A 25,786-nucleotide genomic window follows, 5' to 3' on the forward strand; every position below is an offset into this window, starting at 1 on the left:
CTTATTTTGTGTGTGGATTTAATGTACTTCAGTGTGTCCCACTCACTGCAAACAAGTAGGAGACTACACCAATGATGCTTTAGTTTCCCAGAGAAGGGAAATCTGCTGAAAAACGTGCAGTAGTGACTCATTGCGGGGATGTACTAGTCTGCCAGCAACTCAAGCTATTTCACTGTGGATTTTGTTTAGCATACAAAATTTACATACTGTATCGCTGTTCAAATTGAATGCGATGCTCATGTTAAATGAAATACAGCCATCTTAACTATGTTGAAAGGTCAAAGCTAAGGCTACGAACATGGTTAATTTTCCAGTATTAGAGGTAGCAATGCCTAAAGGTGCTACTTTGTGCACCCAACACTTTAATCTGAAACTCTTAAACTGTTTCTACGTGCTAGCAAGCAAATTCTGCAGTATTACTGTGACTGTTTCTCAGATGAGTAAATTGGGGTTAAATGGCTTGTTGAAGGTCCCTGGCGTGAATCAATGATGATCCTAAAATCCTGATGGCTTTCCGTCTTCTCTCAAAACTGCAGGTGAGATGGGGTGGTTAAAGTGCACAAGCATATCCGCACAATATGCAGAACGTGCTACATCAGCAGCTCCCAGCGCAGCAGGACAGGCGGTCTGTGAGAGGTCTCCATGCAGCTGCCTGGAGTTTCTGCTTCATAAGGAGCGTTTATTCATGGGGAGTGAAACCCGAAATGTCTGGCTGTTGTGGCTGGAAGCTAATTCTTTGTTCACGGAGAGCTATGTTTTAATACTGTTAATGTTTTCATTTCATTCACTTGTTAGGGCAATAAAAGAGATTGTATTCTTGGCAGACGGACGTAACCCCTGCCAAATGAGACCCTCTGGCAATTTGAACTTCTGCCACCTGACTGCTGAGAGACAGTGGCTACCAGGGCGGCTGTTCCCAGCTGGTACGGGAGGTGAAGCAAACCTGGCAAAGCAGTCCCTCTTCAGGGTGCTGTTGTGCCGCTGGAGCTGCTCTCTGCACTTTGAGGGGGCTGTTCACACTGGTAGCAAGCCCTGTGCCTGAGTGTGTAGGTGCAGTTAGGCTTTGGGCATATGTCTGTGCTGCAGTCAGGAGTGGATTACAGCCTGGAAAACGTACCTAGTTTACCGTTGAATAAATTAGCTCAGATAAGAATCACACTTGAGACATGACATCCTGGGCTTGTCTTCTGAGTCCCAGCTGCCGAGCTTCTCTGCAGTCGTTGCTCCGGCAAGATGAGACCACACTACCTGACTGCACAGTAGATACAGCTTCAGTTATCGCTGCAGTCTCTTCAGTCACCTGATTTAAGTCATAATCCTGTTTCACGCTCTGCCAAGCTTCCCCTCTGCACCAGCCTCATTGCATGTGAGGTCAGAGGACCATAGGATAATTCAGGTTGAAGGGACCCCAGGATGTCATCTAGCCCAGCCTCCTGCTTAAAGCAGGCTCAGCTATAAGGTCAGGCCAGGTTACCCAGGGCTTGCCCAGTGAAACTTTGAGTAATGAGTTGCTAAAGGAATAAAAGCTAATTAAAGCTTTATGAAGCATGTCACAAGCAGGAAAGCTCACAGAGGGTGGGAAAGGGGAGGCGAGGGGAAAACTGATGACAGTCTGTATACAAAAGGAGCAGAAAGACAACACTACAGCAAGGATCTCAAAGGGGATTGGCAGGTAGGTTTTTATCCAAAAACTATTGTTTGCATGCTGAAACATGGAGAAACCACCGTTCAGACTGCCATGACACTGGAAGAGGAAATTCTTTTTTTTTTTTTTTTTTTAACCGATGGCATGAAGTGTAACTAATACAAGAGTCACTGGTATTCTTCCAGTATTGTGAATATCAGACTGCTCAGGCCTAATTGTGACACAGATGCAGCTGCTCTGTCAAGGTCAACTAAAGGCCCTGACTGTTGAAAGCTGGTGGGATATACCAGGGAAGGGATTACTTTGCGTATACCCTATGCCTTTGCCTTTTTTCCTGCGCGTTTGCTGAGGGCTTCTGTCAGAGATGAGCTCAGAGGGAGGCATGGGAAACAAGTGAAAGTTATCACGATAGTGCCTTGTGGAATTGCCATCATCCCGCTGTGTTTGTCAGGCACTTGTGCCTGAAGGCTCCTGCTGTGTTAAAGGCTTACTGGCTTTACAGATCATGTGCTTTTGTCTCAGTAATTTGAATATGGCATTATCTTAAAAAACAAACTTCAAAATCTGTAGCAGAACAGTTTTGTTTGTATAATACCTAAACGGTGGTTCAAACTTTGAATTGAAATTTTATGGGCAAATGATAAAACACCAATAGCTTATGCTGTCTTTTATAGCAAAGTGGAGCGGGAGGGAGAATGTACAGAGGGCAGGATTGATTATGTTGAAGGGAATAAGGGGTTTGCGTAGTTTCTGTGTTAGGACTTAATATCCATGTATATCTTCAAGTAAGCACAGTGTAAGCATTCTCCAGGGCTTTTTTTTATGCAAGACACTATGGTTCAAGGTATGGAAGGACGTTTTCATATTAAAACTTCCTGTTCTTTTGATTTACCAAAAGTTATGTAAGGAAAGGAGGATTAAAGAGAAAGGGAAGTCTAAATAGATTTCTGTTTCTGGAAACGGAGACTACAGAACAGCTTTTCATGCAGGGCATGATTTATGCTTACAAATAAGAAGCGCAGTCTTTACAACTGTTATGTCTCTGAGCTGCTAGGGGAAGAATTTCACATGTAGAGATGTAGCCATATTTGAAGTCTCATTTCCTAATTGGAAAAAACACACTAGTTCCTGAATACAAATTAATTCAAGCAAACAAACCCCAAACAATAACAACAAAAAACAACAAAAAATACTAAACTGTTGACAAGTTTTGAATTTAATATTTTCTTTTGTAGTTAATGCATTTAGCTGTTAACTTCATAGATATTGTAGGAATTAATATAAATGCTTATAGCCTATAATGGTTATATCTGCAGAGAAAATAATAAGATTTGTGTGCATTTCCTCCATTGAGATACTCTTTGAAATCTGACAAATCTGTGTGAATGGTACTAATCACAGAACAAGGGAGAAATGCCTTCTCTCACTTAAGTTGAATCAAAAACTGCTATTGAAGAATGCTGAGGTATTAGTCAAAGTGAAAGAAAAAACTATGATAGCAGAACTTTGAAGCTGACTATGGTGAATCATTCATGTATTATGAAGTTTTGGAAATTAATTTTTTTCTTGTTTCTGTTTTATATTTCCTTATGCAAAGTACTTGGTTCCTATGAGATAAAGTTAATTGTTCAAGAGATTCATCCCAGGTTTGCATGTTACTGGCATAGTTTGCCTAATACTGAAGATACCAGCCAGCACTGTGGTACATCTGTAAGCTGCACTGTTGTCCTCTTCATTTCCAGGGGTGAATTTGGATAGAGTTGACTTGTAAAGTAGTAAATCCCTGAATACTACAGGGGTGACTACATCCCTTTGTGATGCATCAGCTATTGATTAGTGCAGTATGTGGGGAAGCAGGTGGGATTTATCACAGGTAGGGTGAAAAAAGGCTAGAGTTTGACTTAGCCCACTTTTGAAAGTTTACATAAAAGTTTAATGTGGTTGTTTAAGTGTCTTGCCTGTATGAAGAAAATAGAGGTTGTATGGATTTCTCAAGGACAATTGTGCCATTCAATTTCTATGCTCACATAAACAATTCCATTTTCAATGCATACATCTGATCACTTTAATATTAAGCAATTGCATCTACTCTTTGTATGAAAAAGGTGAAAAAAACATTGCTTGAAGATTAAAGACCACTGCTCCAGTATCACTAACTATAACTTGCAAGTTTTCAAGAAATTGCTGTTCCCCAAGGATTAAACTGTGTTCATTAAAACACTTTTTTCATAATTAGCATGATCCTAGGTGGACTATTAACAAATAAGTCTACTTGCTTATTTTAGGTTACTTGAAACAAATATATCTTCAAATCAGAATAGGATTAGTGACCTAATGAAAATAGTGGCTTTCTGCTTAGATCGGATGGGTAGGTGTTATCCAATTTGAAACAATTACTCTTCTCCAAACATACTGTTGACACAACTAAAATTTGCATAGAACTTTTTGTTCATGTTCTCCTTTTCCACTCCTGTTGAGCAGAACAAATTTCATTTAAGAAAAGCTAGGGTAACTTTATTCTGTTTTAATAAACTGGGTTGAAACAGGGATTGAAATTACAAGGATTGCACTGTAAAGATAAAAGAGGCAGCAATAGTATATGGCATCCACTACAAAGGGTGAAGATGGGAACGAGGTGCTCACCAGAAAATTTTAGTCCAGGGAAAAAGCATTTGCAGACTGTGAAGCTGAAAAGGTGGTTACATGTGGTGGTTGTGAAGCCTACCAGTGAAGTTGCATCATGTTTTTGGGCAGATGGTCTTGGCAGAAGTAGCATGGGTTTGGGCAGTGGTTCTTGGATCTGTGACAGAAGCTGACACCAAGGAAATTCAAGGGCATAAATTGGTGAGGAGCAGAGCTTGTCTTGCCCCTGCAGTAGATGCTCAGCTGAACTGAGGGAAGAAGTGAACAGGTGGTTTAAATGAGGTGAAGCCTTGCCTTATGACTAATTATTTTCAGTTAGCTGATACAGCTGATAGGCAGTTCAGAAGGTCGTGGGTGCAGCGGTAGTGGTGTGTAGGACTTTGTCCGTCTGCATGGTAGAGTATGGAGCTCTGTGAGACTGCAAATAGATTTGGAAATAGAGCTGTGAGGTTAATTAATTGCCTGTGGAGTTGGAGGAAAGCTGGCCAAAGGATGCAACATGGGGTTGCTAAGGATAGCAGGTAGAATTAATCTCTGGCACATGAGTTGAGTTCGTTTTATCCAAATTCTGTTCTTGATTCTCCTGGTTTTTTTACAAGTGCAGGTTACCCTACATTAAAGGCTATGGTACGTTTGTGTTTTGCTCTGGTGTTCTTGTGTATATTTGCAAGCTGAAAACTGTTCATCTCACAAGCGCATACAGATTTGTTTGTGAAGCTGTGCTTTTTGAGCAGGTTAGAGTCTGAAGTGTGAAAAATTGTTCCTTGCTTCTTCCTCAGCTTTTTTCTGCCAGTTGAAGCAATTGTCCTTCTGTACTTTACTTCCACAGCAGCTGCTTTGTGAATCTTCTAGCCTATGTAGTCCTTTTGGCTTTTTGAAGAATAGGGACCTTTTTAGTACAAAAAGAGAAGAAGAGAGCACAGGACTTTGATCTTAAAATGAACCTTTAAACAACATATGTCCTGAAATGATTACAATGCGTAGGAGCAAATTAAAATTAAGGAATTTGGGAATGTGAGAAAACGACAGGAAACATCTTCTTTATGTGCTTCTTGTATTTATCTTAGGTTTGTCAAAATGAAGAGAGGAACCATTCCACAGAAGAACTTAGCAAGTCTGAAATCCAGGAGGAGCTGAAAAAGGCTAATAGCCTTCCTAGTTTGACTCCTGGAATCAAAACACCAGATAAAGACAAGCAACCCCGAGAAGGCTTTTTTCATTTTCTTGGAAGCTTATTTAATATTGCAACAAAATCTTCTTTGGTAGAATCTAAACCCGCCGCCTTCCAAGATGAACCCAGCAGATGTGAAAAGGATTTACAGAACACAAATACCCTTCTGGAGGACATGCAGCCAAAGCATCCAAAAATTGAAGAGCCTCTTTGTTCTACAGCTAGAATAGGAGAGGATTCTGTAAATAAAGATGATGCTGTCTTAAATAATATTGGGAAAGATATCTCACAGGATCAGCAAGGAGGCTGGAAAAGATCTGCAGATGCGCAACAGTAAGTTTTATAATTTAGTATTAAATATGTTAATGTTTCTGCATGTGTATGTGTGTGCACGGAAGTACCTTGACTAAGTTCTGCTGACTATATGACAAATGATGGTCATTTCTAAGGATGTTTGGAGTGTCCCTGACTTGACTTTGTGCAAAACTCTAGTAGCAACTACCTTAAATAAATGAGAAGTTGATTGCAACAAAACATAACTTTAAAGATTTTCTAGAAGTCTCCTGCCTATGGATAGATCCAGTGTAGATCCGTCTAAGAGAGGTTAAAGATGTGGCATTTAGAAATACGTTCAGTATTGTAGATCTACTTTGGGAAAAAAAAAAAAGTGTAGAGAGCTTATTTCCATCCATGTTGTGGGCTAAATTAAAGGTTTGAATGTTTGTCCTTTTTATATCTCACTAGTTCAGTGGTTTTCTGCAAGTAGCATTTCCTCATTTTTAAATTATCTTTCCTGGTTTATTTGACTTGGTGATTTTTGCTTATGTGTTTTGTTTCCCCTTGTTCTTTGGGGTTTTCCTGCAATGTGAAGAAGGTTATACAAAATACTCAATTAGCCTAAATATGGAACAAATATAACAGTCCTGTAATATTTGAAAAAAAGATTTCAAAAAAAATGGTGCCAAGGGCACCAATGTGTGTTTGAGAGTAGAAAAGTGAAAACATTGGCTGTGGTCCACACCGTATATTACAAAATCTTTCTGACCATGGCATGAACACCGGTAATAGTATTCCAAAAACATTTGTAGCTGTTATGTTGAATATTTGAGTATATGTGGGCCAGTACAGCACACATTTGAAGTTAGGTGTGTATGTATGCATGTGATACCTGTCCAGTTTTTGATAGGTGTGTAGAATATGAAGTTGTCCACAGGCAATGAATCTGTAAGTAATGCTTACTCAGATTTTCAATACTGCCCAGGATATTTATTTCAAATTTAAGCCAAAAGTAATGATTTGGGGTAACTGGTAAGTCTGTCGCAGTGCTCCTGCTTGTATTGCTGAATGGGAGGGTGTAGTGAGAAGAAAAACCTTTTTTTTTTTTTTTTTTTCTTTTAAGTTTTAAAACTAATTTGAGTTGTGCTCAGTATATTTACTGTGGCATGTATAGTGTTTCGTCTCCATATAGGAGGTCAGAGATTCCCAAAGTAGCTGCTTAATGAATTTCACTTCCATACTGATGTCTCCAGCACTCTGTCCTTATTTATTATTCAGTAGACTAATGATTTGAGGCGTCTGTCATTCACCTTTATATTATAAACGTAATGGCTGATCACGATATGAATAGGGGATGTGATACCTGTTCAGGTGAACTTAAGACTGTATTTCCACCACCAAAATACAGTACTGTTTGTAATTAATAATAATAATGGTTGTGTTCTCTTGAGTACTCTCACAAGTTTGGTCTGTGATGTGGTCGACTGAGTTTTATTACAGATTCTTATCGTAGTAGCACACATCTGACTGACTCTTTTTCCAAACTGCATATTGCAGCCTGGCACCACTGCTTCATTGATCAGTATAGAAGAAAATTTATTCTCCTCTTAGTTGTTATCTGGAGAGGTCTAGAAGCATTATGTTATTCGGTCTAGTTCCTGAACAAACTGTGTATTTCTTAAAACCTGTGGGACAGGCTGGCTTGCTGCATCAGTCTCTTGCTGCTTTTTGCTGTTTCTGTAGTATATTCTGGAAACCAGCAGGTAAGTTGCATACCATTGTGCTAGAGGCTGTGTACAGATATAAGAAAAGTCACTCCTTGCCTCAAAGAGAGCTTAGTCAAAAAAGACAGTAGACATTAATAGATCTTTTTCACTTTTTATTTTGTTCCATGTAGTTTCTTCCATATTGTCTCTCAGCATACTTTCTTCAGTGTTTGCTTTTTCTCGCTCTCTCCACCCACAGCTACTGATTGTATTATTCAGTTTGCAGTGGTAGTCTGTCCTCTATGCAGGTTGGGTTTTTTGGTTGGGTTTTTTTTTTTCTTACTCTCTTCCCCAGCAAAGTCAGTCCTTTTATATGCTGTACTCCTCTGCCTTACCTTGAGTCTCTCCTGAGATTCAACTAAAGGCCCAATATGTGGTGAACTAAATGTGGCAATCAGAGCCTACAATAAGCGGATGAGAGGCAGCCATGGTCAGCCCTTAAAAAGTCAGTCTTTCTCTTTTTTTTTTTTTTTTTTTTTTTTTTTTTTTTTCCCCTCCAGTTCCCTGACTGATGCAATAAGGAGCTGGTGCACGTCTTTCCTTCCAGGTAGAAGAAACCTCTGAGTTCTGCTGGCTTTTCAAAGTGTACGCATGAGACTTTCCCAATTTATTGATGGCTACAGGCCTGTGAATAGGAGCGGTGGAAGTGACAGAATGTCTTGGGATTTTTTTTGCTGCTCTGCTCATTTTATACTGCTGCATTTGAGTAGATCTTGAGCATTAAACTGATAAGGTGCTGGGCAGCCTGTATGCACAGTTTAGAGGGTCAGATGGTGTCATGGTTTAACCCCAGCCGGCAACTAAGCACCACACAGCTGCTCACTCAGTCCTCCCCACCCAGCGGGATGGGGGAGAGAATTGAAAAAAAGTAAAACTCATGGGTTGAGATAAAGGCAGTTTAACAGGACAGAAAGGAAGAAAATAATAATGATAATAATAAGAATAATAAAATGACAATAATAATAATAAAAGAATTGGAATATACAGAGAAGTGATCGACAGTGCAATTGATCCCCACTTGCTGACCTATGCCCAGTTAGTTCCCAAGCAGCGATCTGCCCCCCCCCGGCCAACTCCCTGGAGTTTATATACTGGGCATGACATCACATGGTATGGAATACCCCTTTGGCCAGTTTGGGTCAGCTGTCCTGGCTGTGTCCCCTCCTAACTTCTTGTGCCTGTCCAGCCTTCTTGGTGGCTGGGCATGAGAAGCTGAAAAATCCTTGACTTGCTATGAACACTGCTCAGCAACAACTGAAAACGTCAGTGTGTTATCAACATTCTTCTCATAGTGAACCCAAGACATAACACTATACCAGCTACCAGAAAGAAAATTAACTCTATCCCAGTCGAAATGAGGACAGATGGTCTCAGTCTTCATTTGCTTCTTGCGAATTCTTCTTCAGAACAATGTGGATTAATAAGTTTGGCATTAATAAAAGCTTACAAGAGTTTGGAAGGTGTGGGTATTAACTCACTGAAGTGACCTCCTTGCTCTGTGCAAGTATTTTTGAGTTATTTTGGTTTTCTCGAAATCAGAGTTGCAGTTGGCATTTTCAATTGACCATATTTTAACATTGTCCTATATTGTTAGATAACCTATGCAAATCAGTGTAGATTTTTCTCAGTATAGTTTACCTGTCTCATGGTCAGGCAAGCATATAAAAATGTGTGTTGCTAGTTTGGAGGTAGGGGTAAGTTGGTTTATATAAACAATGAAGTTTTTCTGTGGAAAATGACTTTTTTTAAATGGAAGGAAATCTGTGGTTTTTTCATTGTAGCTGTTGTAAAATTGGGCAAACATTAACCAGTCATTTTCCTTTTAAATTCATTCTCAAAAGTACAGTGTACATTCTGCCCTTTTTGGGTCAGGATACAAACAAGTTAGATAATCTCTGTGTAACTTTTGCATAGGTTTTTTTCTGACTGACTACACAACGTGAACTGTGTATCTGAAGCAATTAGTAAAGAGAAATTGAAATGACAATGCAGAACCAGAGGTTTGCACTGTTTACCTCTTAAAAAGTTTGAATCAAGGATACCTCTTTTTTCTGTTATGGAAGTGATTATGTCAGGTTTGTTCTCTTTTAGTTTACAGAAGTTTAAAGGATGTAGAGCAGTTTTTTTCTCTTCAGTACTAGCTAGCTTCTTTACTAAATATTAACTAACTGGTATTCATTTAGCATAGTTAAACTGTAAAAGTGCTCTCGATTGCTGACGGTTGGCTAGATAGTTTTGTAGGAAGTACTAAGAAGTATTTGGAAGTGGGTGCTAAAAGCACATGAATAATGGTGGAGAGGGACAAGATGTAGCACAAAGAATCAGGAAGGTCTGTGGATACCATGAAGGGAACAATGGTGTGAATGTGGTCTTCTCTAATCTCTTGAAGATTTGGTCCCAAAAGACAGGTGAGACAGCTAGTGATCCATATAAATTCAAAGGTACTATTGATTCCATTGACTGTTATGTTAAACTGCAATTTTAGCATTTAATGTAGAGGGAAATTGAAGCTGAGGGCTTTACAAATCCTTAAGACCACTGCATTATTAATCTTACAACCATTTCCTTTGTCATGAGGAACATTTAAATTAATTTGTTAATTCTAAACTACTGTTAAATATTAAATTAGAGGTTATCTATGGTTAGGGAGGAGGTTGCAGTGGTAAGTGAAAGAAGGACAGTTGTTAGATTGCATAATCCCCATTAGGGTTCTTAAAAAACAAAAAAACAAACAAAAAAAAAAACAAACCAAAGAACCTTTCAGAACTAAAATACTTACCAAATGGTCACAGATGCCTTTACCCAGACAACTTCATTAACCTTATATCCTTAAAGCAATATTTTGCAAAATACAAGGAAATCAGACTGCTCTGACCTGCAGATTAAGGTTAATTTTGCCATCAGTGGGAGGCCTGGGACTTGGTAAAGACTCAAGTTTCCAGGCCTTGAGCCAAGGAAAGTGGAATTCATGAGCTCAGTCTGTGGAGTATGTGTTTTTGAGGGACAAAACATGTAGGTCACGTTATTCCTCCATCACACTGGCTGGTTGGCTCAGAGGTAATTGTACCTTAAGGGCTTCTGCTCCTTTAATCCAGACAGTGGCAAGTGGTAAAGGAGGAGCACAGAGGACAAAACCATGATAAATTTGGCAAAGTCTCTAGACAACAATTACTGTGGACAGTAACATAATAAATAATTGCAGCACTGAAAATGGGTGAGGAGAGTTGGGTCGGCTAAGTCTCCAGTGATTGCATCCCTTAGTCTTCCATTTGTCTGGGATTGTTGAAAATTTCCTTGTCATTGAGAAGTGAAGCAAGGAATTGGGCTTGCAGTGTTCTATAAAAGCTTAATGATGAAGGGGTGAGGTCAGTAAAAGATAAAATACAGTTTTAAAGTAATGCTTATTCTGCTATAAGTGGAAAAGAAAAATGCAAAGGCATTTGCTACTAAGCATAGAAGAGTCTCTTGCTTAGGTAAGATGGCAAGTTTTGTGTAGAATAGTCCCCAGTGGCAGAGGGGTGAAAAGTTCGTGTTTAGTTTTAGCCTTTGCACTCCTTCTCAAGGATGCTAAAAAGCCAACCTTTAACTGATTAAATAATCCCTAAAAATAAAACCATGGAACAGTGGGGGTGCACTTCACCTAATTTCTCACTGCTGAAAGTCTACGTGAGATCAAGATTTCATAAAGTAGGTGACAAATATAAAACATGGATTTGCCCCCATTATCTTTCCTTCCTATAATGTAAAATTCTTTCACTTATACATATATTGCCTTTCACTTAACAAGCAACAATTTGGCTTCAAAATTGAGGCTGTTTCTCTATGACTCCTGAGAATGGACTTCCTGCAGTACATACCTGCTGTCTTCTCAAGAATAGCAGTCGTGGTAATAGGCACTACTCTCTACAGGTAACTGAGACCAAAACTCTAACAATTTATTTTCCTCCCCTGCCCCGCCCCACCCCCGGAAAAAAAAAAGAGTAATGACCTATATGTGTTCTATTGACTGCTTGCCATTTGCCTATCTTCTACTAGGTTTTTTTTATTTTTGTAACATCCAGTAACAATAAGTGGATGTTGCATATAGTGATGTGCAAAACAATAGTACTTGTGAAACTGGACAGCTTGTACTGGAGTTCAGCAAGAGGCCTTATTGCATTGCTGAACAAGGTTGATGAGATGAAAATCAAAGTTGCACCCACTCTAAATGTTTTGATTATAAAATCCTGACCAGTGGTTAGGATGCTGATACCCCAGCTGGGCAAAATATTTAAGATCCTGACTTCTCTCTTCTGTTATAAACCTTGTGCACTTGGAAGTGAGAAAGAACTCCCAACCCCACAACTGCAAGGATTTTCTAACTGTACGTAGAAGAGGAGAGGGGGTGATTTCAAAAGCAAATGCTCAAAACTGTATGCTTTTACACTTTGCACCCTGCCAGGAGCCAAGTCCTGGTAATAGTTTAGCAAGAGCATTGCAAGCTATTTCATTCAGAAAGGGAGGTAGCCTTAAGGAGAGACAAATCTCAGACTGTTTACAGTTCTACTATGTTATACATTGTTGGGTTTTGTGAGGGGTTGGGTTGGTTTGTTGGTTTTAAAGTCTAGTAAACCTGTTGCTATACATCTAATTGCATAGTATTTCTCATCTTAGTACTGTTGAAAATCCTGTCTTTTTATTTTGCTCTGTTAGAAATACATCTGATAAAATCCTTCAGGTCTACATAATTCTGGTTAACATGCGTGTTTCAGAGCTTGTCATTCACCTTTGTGTTACTGGTCAGATGCAGGCTTGTGGTGATACAGAAACATAACCTTTAATTTGTCTGATGGATTGTGGTTTTGATTCAGTCAGAGGTAGCAGCATTCATCTTTCCCTACAGATGCCTTTGGCAGACAATCAAGAGTAAATGAATGGAAATTAAATCACTTAATTCTAAGCGATGGTCTCGCCAGGTAATTCCTGAGGAATAATGTAAAAGAGTGGGGAAGCTGCTGCTGCATTTGTTGAAATCAAATCCATCTTGTGGTTAGACCTGTGTCCTTCTCTGTAATTGCCTACACAGGACCCACTATACATACAGGACCTGAACTTTTAAAACCCTGAGTGTACACACAGCATGGCAGTGTTCATCCATCTTTGAAAGCATCTGTTGACTGATGACAGTAAGAGGAAAACAAGACCACTGTGTTGATTACTTCTATTGTAATAATACCTGCATAAAGATTCCCATTGTAAAGACAAGTACATATAGTTATATAGTAATATACAGCTAATATACAGCCTGTCAGAGGCAGAACAGACAGCTGCTTCCCTTTGTAGTAAGAGGTTGCATTGGTGGTGGCTCTGGGGAACACCAGGACAGCTGTGGACCCTGGGTGGTCCTGCCAGCATGTGCCCTGCATGCCTGCAAGCACTGTTGTTTGGAGCTGGATGGGTTACTCTTGGTCTTAATTCCCTGATGCATTTGCTACATAGACACTTGAAGCAGCACAAGGAGGAGTAGGGGCAGAGGCATGCATCTTGGGGTGGGGAAATGGGGAGGGAGGAGGGGGACATAGCAATTAATCTTCCGATAGCTTTCTGTCTTCTGCCTTCATAAACGCACCATGGAAGTGCAGTGTTGTTCAGTTGCTGGTGCTCAGGTGGATGAGGAGTCATTGCTGAGAGTGACCTGCTACCGCTTGAGAGGGGTATAAGCTACGTGGGTACTCCACCCTTCTAGGACAGCCAAATATGGCCCAAAATTGATTTAGAAGGCTGTCCCAGGAAAGGATCAGGATCATCTTGCCCGTAATTCTCTTGATGAACTGTGGAGGGAGGCTTCCAGCAGTGATACACCCAAACTCCCTTGGAAGGACTTTGTGTTAGGTCACTAAAGAAGAGGGCTTCTTTCTTCTGAAATGTTTTCTTCCAGACACATCTTATGCATACCTTGATTTGAACAAGCTAACCTTTAACAGTACTTACAGACTTTTAAATTTTGACGAGAGCCCAAGCCTATGTGAGTCAACTGAGACCTTATCAAGATAGGTGCTGTGCTGAGATTTAGCAACCCATTCCAACAGTGGGGTGGGTGAATTTCAGGGCTCCGCTGTAGGAGAAATGCAGGCCCAGGCCTGACTGCCAGAGAAGGGTACCTGCCCAGAGCTGGGACATGGGCCAAAGGAAAGGTTCTTGTTGGCACCAAAGCAAAGATTTCTGTGTTTCTGAAGGATGAAAGCTTCTTAGTTTAAGAGTAATTCATAACAGATGCAAAATTGAGCTAAATTAATTAAGATGAAGATTAATTCACTGGATTGTTTTTTCCACTGAACTTTTTTTAATAGGGTTTTTCAACTGTGTAGTGTATTCGATTAATAGAGACTGTTTCTTAGAAACAGCATTTTAAAGTGGGATTTTGAAGTTAAGGAGCTACCTGCAATGTAATTGTTCAGGCCTCCTAGGCGTTTACTTGTCAATAAGGGCTTAATCCGTAGACCTTCATCTTTACTGCTGTTGGGGTGGCAAGTAGCATCAGAGAGAGGGTATCACTGGGTTCCTGTCTTTAAGTAGGCAGGTGGGCTGCTAGAACACAGAGTCACCTTCGGTTGCCTTTTCAGAGCATATGCAGCAGCTGTGTAATAATGCTCAGAGGCAGGTCCTGCTGATACATCTGCCTAACTCCCCCTAGCATCAATGTACGTGAAAGGGACAAATAATCTCTTTGTTTCTGGCATCCCGAAGGCAAACCCTTTGGTTTGTTTAATGCATCTGAAGCTACACTCTTGCTTGAGAGTAGAGGGATGTCCTAGCTTTAATTCTTCGTTATGTATGAGGAGAGGGCAAGTGGAGTGGCTTTCTGCAGCCTTAAGAGAAGGCTAAGGGGATACCTTACTGCTGTCCTCAGCTCTCTCATGGAGGCCTTAGTAGAGGAGATGGAGGCAGACTCCTCTCGGAGACATGTGCTGTTGGGACGAGAGGCAACAGGAACACGGGATATTGGGAAATGTGGTTACGCCATGAGGGTGGTCAAACCTTGGGGCATGTGCAGAGGGCTCCGGTCCCGAAGGCCCATCCTCAGAGATGCTCAGAAGTGGTAGGACGAGGCCCCGAGCACCCTGATCTAATTGGCCCAGCTTGGTTGAATTGGATGATCTCCCACAGTCCTTTCTAGCCTGTATTGCAGTTCTGTGCCTGAAGGCAAGGCCATCTCTCACAAGGTAACTTTGTGCGGTCCAGCTTCTGAATGCAATTTGCTCTCCGTTGGGATGTGCAGTATCGTATAACCCCTCCTTGCACATCAGGATGGGGCAGCCCAGGCCGTGCTTGTCCCTGCTCCTTAGAGGAGGCAGGTCACAGGCATTTGAGCACCTGAATACCTGAGTGTGACAGAGGGGAAGGGAGGGGTAGCTGGCTGAACTACCTGGTGTGGGGGGGGGTGGCAGGTAGGTGTGCATGGATACTTCTCACAGGTTTGGGGCAGAAAGGTTGGCTATTGCTGGGTACTGAGGAAAAATGGCAGCAAAGAGCTGGGAGTGAACCCAGGCCCTTTGTGCTTGTCTTGGTCTTGCAGCTGCTGGTGTTTTGAGTCGGCCTTGATCTGTGCTTTCTTCCTTCAGACTCAGAGTAGGGTTGCTTTCCCAGATGTGGAAGATAATCAAGAAGTAGCACCATGAAGGGCAAGAGGAAGGAAAAACATTCCTTTCAAGGTCACAGAGACTATATTTGCTTTTACTAAAATTGTCATTGACTCTTAATTGTCCTTATGGAACATTAGCTTTGAAATTTCCTGCAGAATCAACTGCGTGCAAATCACTTTGTTCAACCAAACTTTTGACCTTTTGAAATACACATTGTGAAGTCCCAGGACACTAAGTATTTCAAACTTCAGATTTAAATCATGAAGCTATCCCCTCTGGCTAAAAAATAATTTTCTTTCATCTAAGTTGTATATGGCAACTTTTCAGTTAGCCCGCAGTGTCTTTTTTTCAATAAGGCTTTTATTTTTTCCATTCATGAAGATCTGACATGAGTGTAGAAACCAGCTGGCTGAGTAAGTTGGATTCCACCAGAAGGTTTTTCAAAGTGACTTTAAAACAGTTGTTTCCAGACAAAGGACCTTAACATAATTTAAAAAAAAAAAAAGTTGTCAGTTAAGTATGCAGTAGAATAAAAGCTAAGTGGAAAAAATTAAAATAAACAATAGCATAATTTTAAAATACTCAGGAGGAGTAGACAGGAACCACAAGAGACATACTGATTTAGATCAGTGGTTTTCAGCCTGTAGCCTGCAGATCTGTGCTCTGGGAGCTACTTCTGAGGGGTCTGTGAGAGGAGATTGGCAGAAACATGCACATGTATGCTTGACAAAGCAGGAGCCTGCTGGGCTGGGGAGAAAATATCTGGAAGAGTGAGGTATGAGGTAAAAATGGCCATTGCATGTCTTGGGAGAGCCAAGTGTTGCATGCTGCAGAAATAGGCCGGCCAGCAGTATGCTTACGCTTCGGCACTGCTGAGCCTTAGCTAGTGAGCCTGGAGCTAAGCAGTGATGCTGGTCGTAAGGGTTTTCTAGTGTGGATGCCATGCTGTGCAAATGAAGCTGTGCTGCCCGGGGATCTGAGATGCTGTACCCATGTAGTGCTGTATCAAGCTGTATGATCTTCCTCCATCTTTTTGAAAATAGGCTAGTGTTGTCTGCTTTCTGCATTGTGGTATGGTACAAATATGAAGATTGCAGGGGTCACCATCTTGATGACATACACTTGAAAAAGGTGCAAACAATGTAGTCTCTATGGATGTACTGAGATGAGGTATTCAAGGTAGTAGGTTTCCTCCTGCTTCGGGGCTTCAAAACCAACAAGATTGTTTTATAACTAATGCCACTTTTGGGGCAGGTTACACAAGATGTCTGTCATATGAGATGTCAGAAGATGTTCCCCTCTCCTCCTTGAGTTAGCCCCCCTTGAACTTTTTATTTCTCTTTCAGAATAGAATAAATCTCTACAAGCACCTACTTTTGACAAATTTAATGTAACTCATGTTGACATCCTCTCTTGTTGCTGTCAAACAGTCTTTTGTGAAACTGAATTAAGGCTTTATAGGGAATTGAATAGCTTCCTCTGAAGAAGGGAAAGAAGGAATCTCCCAGTATTTGAAATATGTGACAGAATACACACTGGGTTCTGTGTATAATCAGGCTTTCATCTATATCCTCATGAAAGTAGAAAAAAAAATTTTGCAAAGAGTTTTTAAGGTACATTCTGAACTGACATATTAGTGATCAGAAATGAATTGTTACTTTAAATGTCTATGAAACAAGTCTCTAGTGACACTTTCAAAAGATTTGCTGTGACACTGCCTGCTTCTAAATGTGTTTCATAAGACTTATAGTTGAATTGCTGCTGCCGCATAGGAACATGGGTTTTCATTTTTTAAATGTCTTGTTGCATGTGAGCGTTCAGATTGAACACGCTTCTGTGTGCTCTTAAAAGTAAATGCATTAGGACTAAAAGGTCTGCTGGCAACATTTTTATAATATGCTGAGCAGCAAATTTTTTATCAAAGGTCAGAGGTCCTGAAGTTGCTATGTCTGTGGAGAAGAGGTTGGTTCTCTTTTTAAAATAGCATCCACTGCAGAAACTCTTGGTAGAGAGGTAGAGACAAGCCTGCAGGAAAGCAGAGCTGTGTGTTAGGAGACACTGGCAGGGGCCAACTACACAATGAGGATCCACCGCTCAAGCAGTGCTATAGCCAGTGCTAGTCAGGATTGGATTTGTGCACAGAACACCATAGGGCAGGTTGCTTTGAGTCTTGCTCAGACTTCATGTTGATCAATCAGAGCGTAAAATTCCCTCAGAAGACAAACAGAGAGCAAAAAGAATTGGGACAAATGATAAAGGGTGCCACATAAGCAAAAAGAAACTTCTGAGTACATTTGTTTTGCCTGACTGTGTGTAATAAATGGTACAACTATTTGTTGGGATCTGTGGCTCAAATCAATGTAGATATAGTACCCCATCATGCTGCATTCTTGTTGTCATCCCTGTGTAGGCAATCTTCTTGTAAAATTAACCTATTCATGCCATTTCTGGATGCTTTGGGTTTAAGAATTGCTGAGTTCAGCGGAGAAATTTGAAGGCAAAGTTGGGTTTAGGAGACAAACAGAAGGACATTTTCCAGGTTTGTGTCAGAGCACTAGTTCTCACCACATATTTATAGATAAATTCTGAATTCTTCCCACTCCATATCAGACAAAAATTGACCATGAAATGAAAGACACTCAGTAAAAGTTAATTGTCATAGAGACATTTATTCAAAATAATGCCTTGGGTTTGGTGGAAATGAGTGTTTGGTACCTTGCAATACCATTAACGTGCTCACTTTAAACATGTATCATTACAGTTTTCCTTTTCAAGAATCCATAAAACTTGTTTGGAGAATTGGTGCCAACCTGTGTTCTATTTGTTTTCTTGAACGACATTTTATCTGGATTCAGGATGGCTGTAGACCAACTTTTATTTTTGAGGTTGGCCAAAGTATGGGAGAGCTGGTGGATTTTGTAGAAGCTTAATAGTGATTATTTAAAATATTTTGACCCCATTCTGAATTAACTGAAATAAGAGAGGTTACTCAGTAAGGATAATTTTGAATGAGAGTGTGATCAGGTCTTACGTTCTTAAAACTTAATTTTATTATGGGTATGACTGATTCTGAGTAAATACAGTGTACTATAGAACTCAACAGATCCTTCCCCTGAGATTTTTAAGACCTCTGGAGCTTTGGAAAATGTTTTCTAATGTAGAAGAAAGTTTTCTGTGAGGAAATGGAAAATAATGTAATTATCTTTTTTTTTTTTAAGCAAAACAAAAATTAATAATTTTTTTCTCTACTGCCCTTTCTCCAACTGTGTTTTGTTTTCTCTCAGAGAAATGTGTATGTCTCTTTGAAGAGGTATGAATGCTGAAGACAGCAACTTTAGCAAATGGTTTGTGTGTTTAGCAGCTACCACTGTTGGTATCTCTGAAAACGAAACTAGTGGTATAGAGGACTAAATGTAGGCATCTAACTTTGCAAACGCTTGGGAGACATGCTATTTATACATGACTTTCCTGTTTCCTCTATAACTTAATATACCTGGCTAATAAACCCTCTACTGAGATTCTGCTGTAGCCTTCATCAGAGGTTACAATGAATTTTATCCCAGTACAAACTTCACTTTCAAGTTCTCACAATGTCTAAATTCCCATATTTGTGTATTTTGGCATTAGCCTAAATACACCTGGCGATATAAAGCATGCATATAAATGACTGTTTATGACTCTGTTTTAATGTTTATGGATATGAATAATTTCATTTTTAGTTCACTTGTACTCTTTGCATGTCCAAATACTGCACAAGGAGAGAGTTTACTTGTGATTTTAAATATTATTAAGTTCCCTCTTCAAAATAAAATTAATATTGAAGTAAGAATCTGGACCTCTCAAACCTCGACAGAAAAGAGATTCTATTTTAGATTGGTAAATCCACTCCATTTTTATATTCTTCTATACCTGTTGAGAGACTACATACTTAGAATCCACACAGACAATATGTGAAGTTACAGTTACTCAATGATACTCAAATAAACAAAATTATTTTGCTGTTCTGTTTTCCTCAGTAAATTTGTGTTCTATTTCTCACTTGTGAACTAATGGTAAGCTGCAAAGAGCTTTTAAAAATGCTATTAAGATATTTTTTTACCTATTGCAATGCTTTTATATTAGAAATCAAAATCTGAGCTAACACCTTCCCCCCCCGCCCCCAAGAGACTCTTCTGCAAGGAATATGACAATTTCCCAGACAGGTGAATAGCCACTTCTAGCCACTGGGTTAGCAGACGTAGGATCAGACTGGATAAGAGTTTGAAAGGGTTTATTCTTAGTTTAGGTGGAGGCTGAGGCAGAATGGAGTTTAAGCACAGTCTTGAGCGTCTGCTTTGTCCTAAGGTGAAGAATGGCAAAGCTGACAGTCACATTCATATTGTCGCTGCCTGATTTTTGCGAGAATTCTTTAACGACAAAAAAATAGGGGGGAAGGAGAGAAGCATTAGAAAGAAAGGTGAGTATTTGTGATGTCTGTTTGTTTTAAGAAAGAAGAAAAACTGCTTCTTCAGAAAATTGAAAGTGACAGGGTCCGAATTTATCCTTAGTATTATCAGAAAGAGCAGTGAAGGATCAGGATCACAGTTTTTCCATGGTGATTCTTTCATTTGTTAGTTTTTGCATTCACTTTTTTTGCTACTAAATTTAAGACTAATGAGTGGCTAGATCTACCAATTCCATGTCACATTTCTAGTCTTCTCATTTTGATATTTCTTCCAGCTTTCAAGCAGTCTTCATTCTTACCTGATCTCCATTCATTCTCCTTCATTACTACCCTGTGGTTCAGAAAGCATCCCCTGTTGCATACTTTCTTTTCTCCACATGTTTTGCTTCTCCTTGTTCTGTTCCATACCAATATGTTGAGAGTTTGGGTAAAAATTTAAATTTCAATTCAGTACTTTAATGAACATTAGTACAGTAATTTTTGTTTCAGTTTTAAACTGTAGGCCTGCTTTAGTAGGATATAACATCTTCACAACAGTATGTTTATTTCTGTCACTGCAAATGTTGATTTGCAGTGGCATTTGTAAATAGTAATGCCATTGTCTAGTAGAAGGGAAATGATGGAAGTTGTTTATAGCAAAATCTACTTTTTGCTTATAGTTTAAGTTTGCTTTTTTAGTAAAAGGTAGTGTAGGTATCATTTGTCACACAAACCCATATTTAGGAAGAGCAGAAAAAGGAGGAAAATAGCATTGCGTGCAATCTACAGTGTGTGCTAACCTGTGGAGGAAAACAGTATTGTACATCATCTACAATTTGTGTTAACCTTTATTATCACACTAGCTATTTAGATAGTCTTGTGCTGATAATGATGATCCTTGTTACAGGCAAATGCAACGGAAGTCAGAAGCACCTGCAGTCACTTATGCAACATATCGAGGTTCTGCAAGGATTAGGCAGCTACTGAAGAATCAGTCAGAAATGAATGAAAAAGGAGAAGAAAGTACTGAGAACAGAAATGCTTCAGTGGTCAAAGAAAATGGAGAAATTCAAACTGTCTCTCCGAAATCAGGACACTTGATAAAAGAAAATGGAGTTGATGAGGGTAAAGATCACAAAGATGATGCCATAGTAAAGTCTTCTGCAGTTAAAATGGGAAGGAAAAAGTCTGGTAAAGCTCAGCATTGCTTGGGTAGCAGTAAACATGAAATAACTGCAAAGGCCACAACTTCATCTACTGAATCATCTCATGACATAGACTTAAGACATATGGCTGCTTTAGCTGCAGCAAAAGTTAAAAGGACATATTCACTAGATTCATTATTGTCATCTAGTAATGGAAACAGTGAGATCCTAACCAATTCCACTTCCCAGATTACCAGTTCCCTTAAAATGAGTTCTGCAGACAACTTGGTTGGAAGAGAAGATGGACTGCTGGGAGAAGCAGAAGCTCTGTTTCAGGCAGACAAAAATGCCACGTCTAACTTCGATAAAGAAAATGATTGTAGTAAAACAGCTAATAAGGAGTCCACAAAAGAAACACAGGATGATTGTTTACATTCACCCAAATCAAAAAGTAAGACAGTTAATGCAGAATTACAGGTGAGTAAGGGAGAATTTTGCTGTGATCATCAAATGGATAGTCACTCAGAGCTAACATTGGATGTCCAGATGCTTCATTCCAGTACCACTACATTTCAGCAGCAAGCAGATCAGCATACAGGTAGTGCAGATAAAAACAGTGATCCAAGAAAAAGTGATACACAGAAAATTGTGGCAGCTGTAGAAAGAGAGCAAAATCCACAGAACTTTCTTGCTACTGTTCTTTTACCTTTTAATGAACAAATACCCACTTCGCTTAACATGGAGTCCAAAAGAGAAAAATGTGTAGCCACAGGTAATCTAAGTACTTCAGTGTCATCTATTAAAAATGATGAAGATGTAGTCGTGGACAGGGGGACTTGTAATGAAGAACTGAGTGAGTTAGGGAAACCAGTGCACGTACAAAATAATCACCAATTAATCCGTGTGGAGAATTCTAAGGATGCTGCCACACAGCAGACTGGTTTACCTTGTCCAGAAGCTCAGGCTGTGAAAACAATGAAGGTTTTATCTGAGGTTGCAGTGGAAAACCTTGCCGGTGTATCGTCGTGCATACATGGATGTGAAAGTGTGAAATCTAACTTGGATAAGCTGACAGTACCTCTCTCTGTAACTTATGAGTTGTCTTTTGAAACTGGAGGCTGTTCCTCAGCTTCCCTTCATCCTAGTTGCAAGTCCAAAAATACAGGGAAAAGAGAAGTCCGTTTAAAAGATGAGAGAGAGACGCTTTCTCGTCCTGATCTTGAATATGAGAAGAACAAATCCTTTGAGCCTGTAGAGATGAGCCTCTCAGAAAACTCTATTTCTGTCCACAACTGTGGTCCTGTTTGCCTTGAAACTGTTCAAGACTTTCCTGCCAAGGCATTAGCTATACTCACAGAAAATAACGCAGCAAAGCCTGCACCTTGCCCTTTAATCACCATTGACAGGACAGACGATCATACTCCTGCTTCTAAAATTGACAAGACTGGTATGGCTGAGGTTGCTCTTGTTCCTTCTGAGTGTAAAGATTGCGTCTTTGAACTTTCCTCTTACGTTTCTAAGTCACAAGAAAAAAATCTGGAGGTTTCTCATTCTGCCTTGAGATATGGAGGAGGACCTTTGACCAACCATTCTGCTTTTATCAGTGAAAAAGATGTAGACATAATTTCTGAATCTCTGCCTGTTTCTGAAGATGGGTGTATTAATTTTTCTTCCAAGAAGGAAAACAGTAATATGCCTAGGCTATCACCTACAGTACATGATTCTTCATCTGACAACCAAGGAGAAATGCTTTCTCCTGCCACTAACTCTGAAAATGGCCAGACTGCTAGGTGGTTTGCTGCTTCTGAACAGGACAGCTTTATTTTTCCAGCTGCTGCATCTAGGAGAATAATCCCTGAGGACAGAATGACCAAGGTGCCACTTTGCTCAGGAGACCTGAGCGCTTTGTGCCCAGCTGGTTCTCTGGAACCTGAGCTTACTCCAGCTACGCTTGATGGCTCTGCTGCTGGAGTAGATGTGGGGGGTGTTTGCATCCCCAGGCCCACTTCACCTACCCTGGGATCCAGAGAAGCCTCCGACCATTCCATTTCTGCCTTGGAAATGTTGGGCATTGCTCAGGGGAACAGTAATTCTTCCAGTCACAGAGCTAGTGATGGGGCAGAGGAGGCCTCATCCACACAACAGGCTGACGGCAGTGTCTTGGCAGAGGCAATGCCATCACCCATCTGTCCTTTGAAATCTTTGGAAATGACGTCCGAGTCAGCCTGTACTGAGAGCGTGTGCAAAAATGCTGTGGAACACGTGATTCTTGGTAACCGTGCTTCTGCTATCTCAGAAGCCCCTTCTGTGACAGATGATGAAACAGCTGGTGCACCTACTCAAATAGAGTCAAATGAGCTCTGTTCTGAGGAAGTATGGGAGGATACCGATACAAAGGGACAAGAACGTGCTAAATTCCACAATGGTGCTGTGTTTAAAAAAGCTGAGGAAATAGTGGACTCAGTTTTACACTTGGCTGTAGAAGAAATAATAGCAAAACAAGCCATTGGTGTCTGCCAGTTTTGTGGGAGTAAGGATAGTTTAATAAATATGGATATTCTAAATGATCAGAAAGCTGCAACTGTGCAGCTGGAAGCAGAAGAAATCCAGTCAGCTGTGCAGTCATTAAAACATTTTAATGAGAGCAGTGAAGAAGGCTCATCTTCATTTGCAGGAAATGAAACAGTAGATACAAATAATCAAGATGAAAAGATGCTATCTTACATCCCTGAGAAAATTGACCTACATAGTGCACTAACACTAAAAGCAAAAGAAACAGCTGATGAAGTCATTAACTCAGCCAAACAAAAACTGGCATCTAATCAGTGGCAAGGCAGTGAGAGTAAAAGGCCTTCTGAAAAGGTTGAGCCTAAACCTAAGGCTGAAACGCCAGAAATTTTAAAATTTGATATGAAGTTACCTGCCAAAACACAGGAACCAACAGAGAAGGAAACTTGGAGAGTAACAGTAAACTGTGAAAAGGCAGATTGCTCAGGTCCTCCTTTGCTTCCAAATAGTATGGAAAATGGCATAGATTGCTCAGGTCCTCCTTTGCTTCCAAATAGTATGGAAAATGGCGTAGATTGGCCCCAAAGAGGTGAAAAGATACCAAATAATGCATTTACATGTCAAACAAATGGATTTCTACCCACTGGTAGTTCAGCAAGGCTAGAATCAGATCTTAGGACACCAGCAAGAGAGAGACATGATAGAAAGCTGTGTGAACATCAGGCTGCAACAGAGATGTGTGGCAAAGCTGGAGTATCAGCAACTAGTAGAAAATCTGATGGATCTTTACATTTAATACATAGAGATGCTACTGTGACTGAAGAGATGCTTCTGTCATTGCAGTTAAAACATTCATGTAATAATACAAATATGCCAGAATGCACGTTGCTGCCAACTGTAAATGTTAATTTGTCATCTTTTATGCCTGGTGAAGAATGTATCGGCATGCAGAGTGAATCCAAAGACAAAAGCAGTCCTTGGGAATCTCTGGAAAGCAGTGCAGAGGACAGTCCATGTGCACACTGCAGAAGAGAAGCTGCAGAAGAAGTACCTGCACAAGTAAAAGCAACCTTAGAAGATTCAAAGGCAGTGGAGAGTAAAGAGGAACTAGCAGAAGGGTTAAGTGAAATAGTAGAGGCTAATACTGGATTAAACACACAGTTCATTGTACGTGAATTGTCTGTTATGGGAGAGGATAGCGAAGGGGAAAATTGCTTCAACACAGTCTTTGCCCAAAATAATGATAATGTGAAAAAGGTACAAATGAAGGATCAAGACATGAAGAGAAATGATCAGCTTGAAGGAAATGGTCTGGACTGCAGCGATGACATGAAGGAATCGACAGATCTTGTAGTCTTTTCCCCACTAATTGAACAATGGGAGAACAATTCTTTTACTATCATTTATGAAGGTGCCCTTCAAACTGAGAACAAATCTGTCTCAACTGACAATACACGGACTGGTTTGCTTTCTTCTTCTGATTTGCCTTCAGATAATATAGATCATCTCATGTGTGAAAGAGCAAAGAATAACCATGAGTTAGCATGTCTTTATGGGAAGGATAACAAGTTGAATGAAGCAACAGATAGCCGTAGCTCGGAGTCATTTCTGAGTGTGGAGGCCAAGCGCTATAGAGTATATCCTTTCTCTTTGTCTCCAATATATGAAGATGACAGCTCCCAAGAAGACTTGCTTTCCACAGACATGTCGCCGGAAGGCCATCCTAGTGGAATATCTAAAGATAACACTGACCATGCTTCTGTGCTTTCCCTTCTGCAGTCAGTTTCTGAGCGCTTACAGTTTACTACTCAGCTCAGTAAAGAGGAGGAGGAGGAGGGAGTGGAGGACGAGGAGGAGGAAGAATCATCATATGAAGAAAATATGTTTGATGTTGAGAGAGAAGATGACTGTCTTTCCAGTCAATGGAGAGGGAATTTAAAAACAACATTTCAATCAAATGATCAAAATAGATCTTTGTTTCCTGAACAATCACTTTTTCTTTCAAAAGAACAACTTGACTCTAAGGAGCAACCAGAACTGTTTCCAAATGCAGCTTCTCCCAGTCAAACACCTTGTAAGCCAGTTTCACAGAAAGCTGATGCCGCTCTAAAGCGTCCTCCTACAAGTGTGTACTACCAGTATTTGAAATCTGCCAACAATTGCTCTTCTGAGAAGGGGACCAGGTTTGGAAGCATTCTCCAGGATATGTTGCAGCCAAAGATTCATTGGTCTCAAGACAACACCATGCCAAAACTCGGAGAACTGTCAACGGTAAGATGTCATGTCACGTAATAATAATAATCAAAGTGATTAGCCCAGATTCAAAATTGCTGTCTCCCTATTCTCCTTCCTCCCTTTTAAAGGTTAATTCTTTTACCATAAACAAAAGTAATTAGGCTGTTTAAGATCATAGTTTAAAAAGAAAAAAAAGCCTTCTCAAAATAATTTTTAAAACGTAGTATTCTTGGTTCAGCACATAGATGAAAGTGACTTAATTGTTAAAGAGAAGATGTGAAGAGAAAATGTAATAGGAAAATACGTCTAATAGCAAGTCTGTATAATAGCAAAACACAGACTTGTCCATGTT

General features: G+C 40.0%; 1 protein-coding gene across 4 annotated transcripts in view; it reads left to right on the top strand.

Moving 5' to 3' along the window:
• The window catches only part of CRYBG3 (crystallin beta-gamma domain containing 3), a 97,986-nt gene that overhangs the window by 23,704 nt on the left and 48,496 nt on the right, over positions 1 to 25,786 (top strand). For 3 of the 4 annotated variants that reach the window (XR_003924399.1, XR_005932909.1, XM_030020890.1), the window contains exons 4-5: positions 5,356 to 5,792; positions 20,454 to 25,470. Coding sequence is in view for 2 of the 4 variants with exons in the window: in XM_030020890.1 (XP_029876750.1) it covers positions 5,356 to 5,792; positions 20,454 to 25,470 (5,454 nt within the window). In the remaining 2 variants the exon portion in view is untranslated. The remainder of the gene's footprint in view (positions 1 to 5,355; positions 5,793 to 20,453; positions 25,471 to 25,786) is intronic. The other variant, XM_030020891.1, reaches the window with a different exon arrangement.

This window comes from Aquila chrysaetos, chromosome 7 (genome assembly GCF_900496995.4).
Source record: "Aquila chrysaetos chrysaetos chromosome 7, bAquChr1.4, whole genome shotgun sequence".
Lineage (NCBI taxonomy): Eukaryota > Metazoa > Chordata > Aves > Accipitriformes > Accipitridae > Aquila > Aquila chrysaetos.